Source organism: Syngnathoides biaculeatus, chromosome 2 (assembly GCF_019802595.1).
Source record: "Syngnathoides biaculeatus isolate LvHL_M chromosome 2, ASM1980259v1, whole genome shotgun sequence".
NCBI classification, from domain to species: Eukaryota; Metazoa; Chordata; class Actinopteri; order Syngnathiformes; family Syngnathidae; genus Syngnathoides; species Syngnathoides biaculeatus.
Genome location: NC_084641.1, coordinates 9,792,285 through 9,804,984, shown reverse-complemented (window position 1 = coordinate 9,804,984; position 12,700 = coordinate 9,792,285). Strand labels below are relative to the sequence as shown.

Genomic DNA, 12,700 nt, shown 5'->3' with positions numbered 1-12,700 from the left:
AATTTTTTGACAGTCAGGTCCATAAATGTGGTATATCAACACAACTCCTATCTTTTTGGCTCAAAACACCCACAACAATAGATTTGAAATGAATAAAGTGACTTTAACTAAGGACTTTTATCTTTAAAACCCATTCGTGGGCAGAGTCACATTTTTGGGACATCATGATTTTCACGCATTATATCCTTCAGTATATCAAAATATTTAAGTGTTTTAATCTCAATCCATAATTTGGTATCAGGAGAGGATAACTCATCGGTCAAAGTTAGCACGGAGTTATTTTCCTTTCCTTCCTGACCCAACATGGCTGCCTCAAGTACACAGAGTGTTTTCCAAGAGAAGAAAGGGAGAAAGGTGAGTATGCAACAAGGTTTGTCTTCAAAATGCTAATCAATCAGTATTATTAATGTGTATGTGTCGTTCTAGAATAAGAATTAATTAATAAATATATCTCTAGTATGTACCACTTCACGGATCTGATAACATACGCTTCCAAGTTTTGGGACACTGCCCGCGAGAAGGTACATCCTTTTTGCCCTTTGTTTTATGCGTTAAATGAAAAAGAAGTGTTATTTCCTTGATTGTGGCCTGTTAGGAGACTTTTATCCCAATAAGGCAAAAAATTGCCATCCTGCCCGTGAATGGGTTGATTTGAGGCTATTCATAGTACATTCAAAACAGGTGAACAGTGAAGGATCTACAACAGTTTGTGTATATGCCTCAGGCTCATCAAGAGACCATAAGTAATGAGAAACATAGTTGCTCAGCTGTTCATAGACAGGTGTGTGTTATTTCCTCTTTATCCCATTAACAAGGAACTAATAAAAGGGCACCAGATAATATCAAGACTACAATGTGCATTTGGAATCTGTTATTGCTGGTGTTCCCCTTTTTTTAAGAAGGGGGAGCAGAGAGTGTGTTCCAACTCAAGGGGCAATGACAGTCCTCAGCGTCCCTGGCAAGGTCTATTCAGGAGTTTTGAGAGAAGTGGGACGGTCTGGAAGTCAAATCTCAGATTCAGGAGGAGCAGTGTGGTTTTCGTCCTGGCCATGGAACAGTGGACCAGCTCTAAACCCACAACAGCATTGATACTGTTGACACCAACAATGCTTTCTTGTGTCTTGATTTTGTGACTTGATGCCTATAGCAGTGGCCCGATTAAGGTTCGCTTCTGCTGATTCCCGTATCGATAATGTATCAGTGAGATCTTCTGATCATATCACTGTCAATGCTGATGATATGGATTAGCTGTAATTTTTTCCATTTATTTATGGCGATCGCTATTGGGTATATGATATGACATGTTTGTTTGGGTTTTGCTTCCCAGCTTGTCTGTCGGTGCAATGTGAAGGGGGGAGGTGACGCTTCACTAGGGATGTGCGATTATAGAAAGATTTTACAATTTTCACTGATTTAAAAATCAAAATTATTAAACACGGTTATTAGTTTTTTTATTTATTCAACTATAAAACTCAATGTTAAGGAAAATATTTCAATACCAGAAAATAAATTAGGAACAGGTGTATTAAAATAATAATAGAAATTGAAAAATGCAATAAAGACAAATAAATACATCAATAACTAAAATTGTGCCAATTATTTGAGCCATGATTGTAGTGTCTATTAAAATTTATCTGAAAAAAAAAACTCATTTTTCTGGAACTTAGCATATACGAACAATTTGGTTAGTCCTACGTGACCTTGACAAGGAATGGTTCGGTCTGGTATTATGTCTAAGTCAGGAAAAGCATTTCTTTTTATATCATAGCTGCCATTCCTGCACCTTGGCCTCTTAGGGGCAGTGCGGTGCGATCCATATATGTAGCTACTCATTCTATGTAAACTTAAAAAAAAGGCTATCAGAAGTAAGTCACGATACAACTAATAATTAAATCCGAGCTTCAGCCTTCCTTTTGTTGAGTTTTCATGTTCATCATACATTTGTCATGTTTCCTGACCTCTCCAGAGAGTTTGTATGCCACTCCTTCAGCTGCAGGTCCAAAAACTCATAACATCGCCTGTAGGACACACAACAACAAATGTTTCAACCATTTCTATGTACACTGGCGCCTTGAGATACTTTATTTGTTCTGTGACGAAGCTTGTAACAACAAAACACTCTTATCTCAAATCATCTTTTACTGTTGAACTGAAATATCATGAATCAGTTCTCGCCTTCCCACTGTGTGGGTTTTCTCCGGGCACTCGGACTTCCTCCCACGTTCCAAAAACATGCATTCATTGGAAACTCTAAATTACCCGTAGATGTGATTGTGAGCGCAACTGCTGTCTGTCTCCATGTTCCCTACGATTGGCTGCCAACCAGTTCAGGGTGTAACCTACCTCCAGCCTGATGACAGCTGGGATTGGCTGCAGCACTCCCGCAACCTTCTTGAGGATATACGGCTCAGAAAATGGATGGATAGATGTTATCACATTACATCAATCAAATTCTGCGACTTTTGGTGTGCCCGCTTTGGCAGGAAAGTACGGTAAGTATTACAATAGATGAATATCTTGTTACTTTAGATGTTCTTATAAATCCCACTTGAGTTCTAAACAGAATACCTCCAGTCACAATGAGTCGCTGCCGCATGCAATCCTGCCCACAATTTAAATGGGATTCAAAATGCATCAACTGCTCTGTGAAATCATTATTCTGGAATTAATATTAGCTGATCTATGAAAAGTATAAAGATATATGACATACTGTCGATGTACATGTAGCGACACCAAAAGTCTTCAATCTGTTTCTTAATTTTAGGGGTTAAAGCAGCGCACCATTAATCCCAACTAGCATTAGCATTGGATTTAGCAGACTGAAAATCTAAAGGTATAATAGTTTTAAATCCAGGACTAATTATTGTTAAGTTTAACATAAAATTTTAACAAGGAGTGGCATTAGATAGCTTGAAGCCTCTTTTTTAGAAGAATCGTTCACTATTTACCAAAATGCTGCAATTGTGAATTCAGAGGAATTCACTGCCACCATGAAGTGGTCATATTTCAAGTTTGAAATTGTAAGTCAAAGCAAAAATAAATTATCGGAATGATCTCAAGGCACCACTGCATTATTGATTGTATTCTATAATTTGAGGAAAAATATACATTTTAAACTGACAGAGACACTTTGAATCACTTGAATAGGCGCTAAATAATTGAGTCAAACTTTCTTTAAACTTTTATGTCAAACCTTCTGACGGCCACAGACTTAGAGATGCAGTTGCTGGTGATGATAGGGATCAAACGAGGGTAGTGTGTGTGCTACAAAATAAAGATATTGCACTTTAGTGCCTTGGCACGTTCATACTCGCAAAGCTATCAAATTGGCAAGAAACAGAAACATACTCTTAGGATGAGGCGGATGGCAGCCACTCCAGAGGTGGCCATAACTTTGGCACTATTGGGAACCAGGTGCAAGAGGGTAGGCAGGATGGCCTCCGCAGCATGATCAAAGCGAGTGCCGAGCACGGAGGACAGGTGTCTGCAGATGACACATTTAAACACTCAATTCAACAACAACTTTGACTTGACTGTCGAGAACATGTGAAATTGATAACATTTTAGTCAATTGAACACCAGAAAAACCCGAGAGGCTGGGATAGCCTTCGGCATGCCCACAGCCCTTGTGAGGATAAGCGGAATTGAAGATGAATGAATGAAAAACTTGATAGGAGGACGGTCTTACCCCAGAGTGATACAGGTTTCCCGAACCACCTGGGAACGCAGGTCTTTGGCGGACAGTCTGAATGCAGACTCCAGGAGACGCAGCTGCTGCGGGAACCCGTCAAAGTCTACTGCTCCAGCCAACAGGAGAGAGCGCACTTTCTTCAGCTGGAAGGGCATGACATGTAAGGACATGGAAATGAATCACAGCCAAAGGAGAGTCAGTGTTAGGAACTCCAGGAATTAAATCTTACGAGTAAATTTTAGCAACTCCAAAAATTAAATCTTACCGCCGCAACTCGGAGCTCCCAGTCACGCTTGTCATCCGACAACACATCTCGAATCTTGGCCATGGCCTCCTCCACCTCCCTGTTGGAGTAAATCTGATGGAGGAATAAAGGCATGTAGTCAACTGTTCATGTGAAACACAAACACAGCGAAGCTTCTCTCAAATGAATAAACCTGCATAGCGGGAACATCCTCAAAAGCCTGAATGAAGTCACCCTCATCCACCGCGCCAGCAGCAGACCCATCTCTCCCTGCGGACAATAAAGTGACAGTTGACATGATGGCCGCACAGATTTTTGTCTCAATGACTGACTTGATGGGAAAAAAAGAGGAATCTGACCCGGTGACTTGTTGCTGGTGACTGAGCGTCGAAATGAACCCACTAAAGTCTTCCTCCCGGCCAGCATTTCTGCTTTGGATGAGGACGAAGAGCAGCCACCATCCAGTGAATCATCATCCTCGGAATTTTTATCTGTGGCAGGGGAGAGGGCTGAAAAATCATACAGGGAAGCAAAATGGGGCCCAAGTCACGTGGGGATCCGTGAGCTGGGGGCCGGAAGCATGCATCTCAACAATGTGCCGTGGGAAGACGCACTGAAATGACTGCATTTCAAATTGAAATGGACACACGCTATTGCAGTCTCTACACAACATGCCAGCCTCACAACAATCAGCCTAGTGTCACTGCTGATGACATGAATGCGTTTGGAGGGCAGACCATAAGAAGAATGGCTAACAAAGGTTAGCTAAGAAATGCAGTTTTGTTGCTTTTAGTTGCCCCCATGTGATTCTCAGAATAGAGGTCTGCTCAGCATGCTATCAGCATCATTAGATTAATTCAAAGTTCATATACACAGACACACACAACTACTGTACAATGACTTCATTCCTTCCTGTAGGATGAAAACAGAGGGCAACGTGTGTCAGTGAGACCACAATGATGGGAAGGCTGCTACTCTAGTGCATGAAACCACACGACAGAGTATAATGTTAAAAAAAAAAAAAACAATCAGCCACGGCACTTCAGGCTATCAAACGCAGGCTGCGAGGCTTCATTGTGTCCTCTGTCTTTACCCTTTAGCACCTATCAGTTCACCTGCTCCACCCTTCATCATTTATAATGTGCCTCTGATCGTCCCTTCCCTGAATCAAGATAAAGAGCTCACAGGAACAGATCCGCCTGCAGACCAGTTTCCTCAGCATGCCGCCAGTCAGGTGTTCCGGCAGTCCTCTGTGGTCCTCACATCTCTGGGAGGGAGGAATTGGGGGGAAGGAGCGGAGTCAATCTGCTAGCCTCCCCCCTCCTATATTTAAGTACAATACTGTATTCCTGTTGTTCCTGACAAATGCTTACAAATGACACACTATCCTCTTGGTGACTTCAGCAAACACACACAGCCTGCATCACGATGGAGAGAGCAGGAAGTGAGGGTGGGGACAATGAGAGATGCATAAAAGCGAGAATCACTTGTGGGTGGAGCCAAGACTGGGGGACAGGCAGACAGCCATTGTGTGTGCCTCAGGGAAGGAGGATGGATGGAGGGTGTGTCAGCAGAGCAATCCATCAAGTAGCTATAATGATACATTCAAAAATGCTCTTGTGGTGACAAAGAAAACAAGTTATACAAATTCTCCTGAAAGAGGATACATGTTGCAAAATTAAATTCGACTTAGACAGCAGGGGTCGCTGTCACAAACCTAACTGGTACATCCACACTCTGGCAAACCATTCACCTACATTACTCATCATAGTACCTCCTGAGTCTGCTTAAACAGTATCGTTTCTTCAACACAATGCATTTTTCCCCACCACCTGGAATGTTCGTTTCTGTTCCTCACCGCTTCTTTATTATACCACCAGAATACTGAATCTCCTCTCCAGCCCTGGGCTTTCTTTAGCAACGGCCTCAGTCACAGCTGATATTATGCATGTTTTATTTCATCATTGAATGTTACTGCATTTCATTCTTGACGAAAATTATGATTGAAGTATTTCTTGTCTCCTTCCTGAAATATCTTCTAAATGTTCCTTTTCAACCCTAGACCTTCCTCTTCTTTCACTGTACTGTAATAGCTATCGACCCAAAATACAGGTGTAACAGTGGGAAGCAGTCACTTCCTGCAGTTCTTCTCCTTTATACTCTCTACTCCCACATTGTGAGACCCAACCCTGAATCTTCCATGTTTGATTCCCATCATAAACAGACAGAATTCCCTTCAACCAAAAACTTGGTTACTTAGCTATCATTATCCACCAGCTCATTTCCTACTCAGCTAGTACCAGACCAGCAAGTACAGTAGTAATAAGTCACTCTTCCTTGGTGAACCATCCTCAATATCGCATATCCTGTTCAGGGTAGCGAGATACTTTAGCCTTTCTCAGCTTTGTTCGGATGACCGGCAGACAACACCCTGAATTGGAGGCCAGTCAGTCATTGGGCATATATAGAGACAACCATTCATGCTCACATTCGAACATATTGTACATTGGTGCTACTGCATGCTGATCATTTATTACAAAAAATGTGACAATGTCAAAGCTTTTTTTTTTCTTCTTTCAATACTTAATAACTACGACCCAATGTATGTATGTATTCAATACTGCTTAAACTAAAACAAAGACTCAGCAAAATATGTACAGTTGTACCTTGAGAGATGAGTTTAATTTGGGCCATTAACATGCTCTTATCTCAAAACACATGTATCCCAAAACAAATTTCCCTATGAATGGAACTTCAATTACCCTGTTCCAGTCACACCATATTTTTGTATTTTTTAACAAATAAAAGTAGCAGTACATTGTAAAATCCTAAAAACTTAATGGAAAATGTTTTGCAGGTTTGTGATGTCTAAGTGTAATGAACCAAGACATACCACGCATTATACCTAAATAGAAGACTTTTCTCTCTTTCTACCAGTATACACTATATTCGAGTGTATTACACACGAGAAATGATAGTATTCAACTTTTAGTTGTGCTCTGTTTACAATAAAACCAGCAAGTATTGGACTTTGTTACTTAAGCTTACCTGACAGTGGTGACAGGACCATGCTTCCCGACCTTTGGACTTCGTCAAATTTACTAAAAATGACATTCAACCTGGAAAGATGCAATCTGCATGTTAAAGGGCCACTGTGTGAATCCACAGAGTTAATCATTGGTGTATTTAAACGCACCGAGACTGAGGTAGGCCCTTCTTTCCAAGGTCAATCCTCACTCGTTCACCGACATGACGGTAGATCTCCACCAAACAACTCATGGCTCCGTCACGCACCTAACAATTTTCATCACACGTTAGCAAATTATTATTCAGAATACTGTGTCACTTAGTTTAAGGGTACAAAAAGAAGCTTCTACTAATCTTCAATAAAACTTTCACTGTTATAGGGCAAAAGAAGAGGTTTAAAAAAAAAAAAAAAGGATGATGATGATAACAATCTGCAATAAGATAATGTTGTCGGCAGAAGGGAACAACTCCAGAGGCGATCTTTACAGGGGTAAGGCACTTATACCTGACTTGTGGGGTCTCCGAGAAGGTTACAAATGTGAGGAACTATTTTGCTTAGCGTCAGGCTCTGAGATCCAAACCTGAAAAAACATTGTAGACATTTTACACATTACATGAAAAACAGAAGAATAATGCTAAATTCTTGCGGGATCATGCAGTAAACCAATACAATATAAAAAGAGAAACAAAAACATTTGTAAGAATTACACTATTTTGTGACTCCATTAAATTTGGTGCTAATAATTCAAACAAACTGTGTACTTGTTTGAAATTAATGGATACAAATCTTGGTTTTCTAATATCTGCTTTCATGTTGTTCACCACGGTGTAAGCTTACATATTTAAGGTCGCGATGAGACAAAGGCAGAGTCCTTCTCGCGTCCGGTTGTTCTTATGTTTGAAGCCTCCAATCAGGCGCTCCCAAACATACTGATAAAGCACATTTAAGTAAATTAATTTTGCAAGTAAAACGTAGTTTGTTGTCCTTTTTTATGTGCAATGCTGATTTTTTTTCTTTACTTGTGGGTTGGCGGCCTGGTCCATGATCTTCAGGAGAAGTGCTTGGTCCTGGTCACGCACTTGATCCTTGGCATCTCCCAGACGATCAGTTAAGCTGGAAGAACTGACGAGAGAGAAATATTCTCACATGATTTGTATTTTTGATCAGGAAATTTTAAGAGGCCATAAGTTTGAATGTCAAAGAGTTCACCTGTCCCAACTTGCGTCCTGAATTTTTCCTGCAGCCTGCTGACAAGTGCAGAGAGAAGTTCCATGCCCAGCAACACAACCTGAAACCCACAAGTCAGAAGAAAAATACCCATAAAATACCGAAACTCAAATAAGAAGTCTCGTACTAACACAGGCCATCGGCACTAGGGTTTGTCGGTTTCTAAATCACCCAGGTGAATGATTCCAATCGCAGGTCCTCAGAGTCCTCTGACTGGCTGTACACAAGTACAACTGCACAATTGCTGTTAGTGAACTGAGATAATTTGATTTATTAAATGTGACCCTCAAGGAATAAATTCCCAGTAAGAAGGGTTAGAAAATACTACTGTTAACTACGGGGCTGATATATTTGATTCACATTCTAAGACAATGACAGTTATCCATTTATCTATCAGTTTTCTTTACAGTTTGTAACTAGAATACATCCTACACTGGTCGCCAGTCAATTGCAGTGCACATATAATGTACAAAAACAACTATTATTTTTTTTTTTATTTGTATGCACATTGAAACATATAGTCAAATTTCAGTCCTCAATTAATCAAACAAGAATGTTTCAAATATGGATCTTAACAACTATCCATCATGATGATGATGGTCGAGATTATCTATTCATTAATTACTATTTTTTATTAGTAGTAGTTGTAGTAATAGTACTCGCAGTGATATAAGTGGAGCACTTTACCATAAACAAAACAAAGCAAATGTATCAATATAGTGCATTACATACACAAGGTACTTCACATTACAAAAAGCATTTAAAAATACAAAGAAAAAATGGTCCATGAAAGATCATTAAAAATGGAAAATGCTCCGTCATAAGCGGGGCGGGGGCGGGGGGGAGGGGGGGTTGGTTATAACTAATATTTTGCACTTCTGCCCCAGTTTGGTTATATTTGAATGGAGACAGACATACTCCATTCATCTTTCAGGGAAATTCAATGTTATGTATGTGTTTATATACCCATTTCGAATATTTGAATCTCAGTCTAATTTAGAATGTGTTGGGTTTTTTTTTTTGTTGTTTAGGAGCGAGCTACGGACTCGGAGCAAACCAACTCTCTAACATGAACCCAGTTTACCACCGCTAGGGGGCAGAAGAGCAAAGGAAATGATTTGAAACCTGCAGAGGATTGTGGGTAAAATTTAAAAATCTGCCTTTTTACCAAAGTAGAATCTAAATACATTTGTTTCTTTAAAACACTAAGTAGTTGTTCTCTCTCTCTGTCTGTGACGAAAACAAGTCAAGTAAAAAAAAAAAAGTGGAGCTAAGTCAGCTACAACCGTGAGTGAGTTGAGTGCCCACATTGCATTCGTGTGCCGCAATGGACGCTTCCTGTTATCCGTCCTCGTCATGGGGTGATTGGGACACTCAATGAGCGTGTAGCGAGAGTATCCCTGCTGACACCATATCAACACACTCGCACCGCCCGGATCACTGACCCGGATAACGGTGCAATTTTTGGAAACTTCCTCTCGAGGGGGAAATGCACGATATGAGAGAAACTCAAGATTACGTTCATTCCACTGACAGCTGATGGGCCCATCATGGAGACCGTAGCTCATGCAGACTCCACAGACCATCTGGAGCAGGCACTCCAGAACCAAATCCGAACGGCCAACCGCAGAGAAGAATGTGGAACAAACAGCTGAGCTCGAACATGTGCATCCGCCCTCCAAACACTTCAGATTGCTGCCGTCTCATAAATCCAAAATATTCCCAAGTGTTCATTCACTGTTGACTTTTTTTTTTTTTTTACTCCAAATTGAAATGTCTTAAAACATTTCATTAATCCTGATATATATGTGTGTGTGTGTGTGTGTGTGTGTGTATATATATTTATTCATTTAATCTAGTGTGTAATCATTTCTTTGCCTCTGCGAAGTTTGCGTTATTAGCTGCATTATTTCTCGATGCTGGTACATCCTGTTGCTACAAGCACCCTTGCGCGTGGTGTGGGTCTACTTCAGGGCAACGACATTGGAACATTTATCAGAACTAGATTACACACGCACGCACTCCGTGTTCCCAATTGTGTGAGGAAAGAGCTGAAAAGGGGACAAGGCCCCGGTGGCTGTGATCTTTATTTATCAGCGCCATTAGCCCAAATTCAAAGCCTTGCTGTGTTGTGACTTGTGGTTTATCGTTCTTCACATGGATATGACATCAGCGATTCCTAACCACTCCGTCACGAGAGATCATCAGGTGTGCTGTAGCAGATTATCCAACTGGCCTGAAAAGATTATTTCCGACAAATGTATCATTGTTCATCTACCCATGCCGGCAGCATACAGTGACAGGCAAAACAATGAAAGCCTCTTCTACTCGAAGGAAGAAGATATTTTTGGGGGGGTGTAAAATATGTGCCATAAAGGTTGGGCAACGCTTCGTGATATGACACGTCACATAACATAACATTTTAAGGTGTCTATTATGATGATGGTAAGATTGAAATGACACTAAGTGCAGAAAAACTGACCTTGAAGTGAGTGGAGTTGACCCAGGAGCTTGCCAGCACCTCCACCACCCTGTCCAGCGTTCCCTGGTCCCGCTCCAGCTCTGGACATTTGTCCTCTTGCAGGATAAACTCCACCATCTCCTGGCCCACCTGCAGCCTCTTGCTCAAATCCTTGAGCATCACTTGCTCCAGCAAATACTCCGTAGCCATCACCTCCTCCTCCTCCTCCGCCATTGGAGGGGAACCGATGAGAACACGGCAACCTCCAACAAGCGCCTCTTCCCAAGTTCAGGCAAACAAAGTCTTGATAGTTGAAACGTCTCTTGGTCCTGTTTGTAAGCCAGTTATGGTTTTAAGGAAGCAGCTGGCATTACTGGCAGAGTCCCCGTGAGCGCCATAATCCCCCGCTTGACGGTCCAATTCGTTCTGTATGGTTCTGCTTAAGCATAAAAAGGAAAACGCATCAACTCTGCATAGAGATTGACAACTGAAGTAATGTTGCTTTTAAAGCACATAGTTGAAAAGAAAAACACACGAGGTGCTCAAACTGTCTCCAACTCAAAACTGACGTTAAATCTGTCCTGAAAACTTGGTTCTACGATGTCGATTGCTCATAAATAAAACACACATTTTCACCACCTTGATGATATTTTATTTTATTTTAAATACATTTCATTTCAGTGCTCCTTTTTCCGTTTCCCCTGCTTTTATTTTGTGGTTTATCTTTTTTTTTTTTTGTTTTGTTTTTAATTTTAGTCTTATTTCAGTTTCTTTGCCTGACTAAAGCAACATTGATGTGTCTTTTGCATGAGTTCCGCATTACAAACGTGATTTGCCGACATTATTGCTGCTTCTCGCTCAACTTTCGGACTTAATAGCCATGAAGCAATTTATGCCGTCGTCAGTTTCGTTTAGCCGCTAGCTTCCCCGCTAGCACAACAGCGAGACACTGCAAAGCTCAAGTGGCGCGAGCTAGCGTTAGTCGAGTTACCTTTTTGGCGAGTCCGTGCCTTGAACCGTCACGTCGCGTATATGAAGCGTGGCGTGTACATTATAAATTAATATCGCGACGCATTGTCAACTCGCTCACTCACCGGATGGAGCAAAGTCAGAAGGGGCGAAGCTGCTTCAGGATTCAGGACACCCCTTCCGTTCATTCACACCGCGGCCCGACACATATTTCACTCATGATATATACGTTTTCAAAAGAATCGGACTTTTTGTATGTATTCTAGTCCGTCATTTTTTTTTTTGTAATTAAAGTCTAACATACATGAAAATGCCCATTTACCAGGCCAAAATCAAAGTTTCCCCGCATCGTGTGCCATAGGGAACACAGCCGGGAATGCTGCAGGAGGGCGACACCTGCTGGCAGGCTTTGTTCTGTAGTTCCATCCGTGTCACCTTTTTTGGAATTGGGGGGTATTCGGGCGACGTCGCTAATAAATCCGGGTGGCACAGGCCCAAGCGGTCGAAGTTGGCACCACAAGTATACAAACCCGTGCTTGGCACTGAAAAAAAGCCTTGAATTATGATTTTAGCCTTCTCTACTGCCATTGTTGGAATGTGTGACATATCAGCCGAAAGGAAGCTTGTACATGGGACAAATCTTCTTCTTCTTTTCCTTTCGGCTTGTCCCGTTAGGGGTCGCCACAGCGTGTCATCTTTTGCCATCTTAGCCTATCTCCTGCATCTTCCTCTCTAACCCCAACTGCCCTCATGTCTTCCCTCACCACATCCATAAACCTTCTCTCTGGTCTTCCTCTCGCTCTTTTGCCTGGGAGCTCCATCCTCAGCACCCTTCCACCAATATACTCACTCTCTCGCCTCTGAACATGTCCAAACCATCGAAGTCTTCTCTCTCGAATCTTGTCTCCAAAACATCCAACTTTGGCTGTCCCTCTAATGAGCTCATTTCTAATCCTATCCAACCTGGTCACTCCGAGCGAAAACCTCAACATCTTCATTTCTCCCACCTCCATTTCTGCTTCCTGTTGTTTCTTCAGTGCCACCGTCTCTAATCCGTACATCATGGCCGGCCTCATCACT

At 41.6% G+C, this 12,700-nt stretch overlaps 1 protein-coding gene and 1 non-coding gene across 7 annotated transcripts in view; one reads left to right on the top strand and one right to left on the bottom strand.

Moving 5' to 3' along the window:
* LOC133507302 (CLIP-associating protein 1-B-like) overlaps positions 1–12,024 on the bottom strand; it is a 28,562-nt gene extending 16,538 nt beyond the window's left edge. For 4 of the 6 annotated variants that reach the window (XM_061832215.1, XM_061832223.1, XM_061832233.1 and 1 more), the window contains exons 1-14: positions 11,746–12,023; positions 10,673–11,087; positions 7,983–8,251; positions 7,801–7,892; positions 7,468–7,543; positions 7,132–7,229; positions 6,984–7,054; positions 4,295–4,444; positions 4,129–4,205; positions 3,957–4,049; positions 3,689–3,834; positions 3,349–3,484; positions 3,194–3,264; positions 1,959–2,018 (exon numbers count right to left, since the gene is read on the bottom strand). In XM_061832215.1, the coding sequence (XP_061688199.1) occupies positions 1,959–2,018; positions 3,194–3,264; positions 3,349–3,484; positions 3,689–3,834; positions 3,957–4,049; positions 4,129–4,205; positions 4,295–4,444; positions 6,984–7,054; positions 7,132–7,229; positions 7,468–7,543; positions 7,801–7,892; positions 7,983–8,006 (1,094 nt within the window). In that variant the 5' untranslated portion in view covers positions 8,007–8,251; positions 10,673–11,087; positions 11,746–12,023. Of the gene's footprint in view, positions 1–1,958; positions 2,019–3,193; positions 3,265–3,348; positions 3,485–3,688; positions 3,835–3,956; positions 4,050–4,128; positions 4,206–4,294; positions 4,445–6,983; positions 7,055–7,131; positions 7,230–7,467; positions 7,544–7,800; positions 7,893–7,982; positions 8,252–10,672; positions 11,088–11,745 lie in introns of all 6 variants that reach the window. The other 2 variants (XM_061832246.1, XM_061832209.1) reach the window with 2 other exon arrangements.
* On the top strand, positions 9,535–9,662 carry LOC133497356 (U4atac minor spliceosomal RNA). The gene has a single exon (XR_009794038.1). It is a non-coding gene; the product is annotated as a U4atac minor spliceosomal RNA (small nuclear RNA).
* Positions 12,025–12,700: the final 676 nt, after the last annotated feature.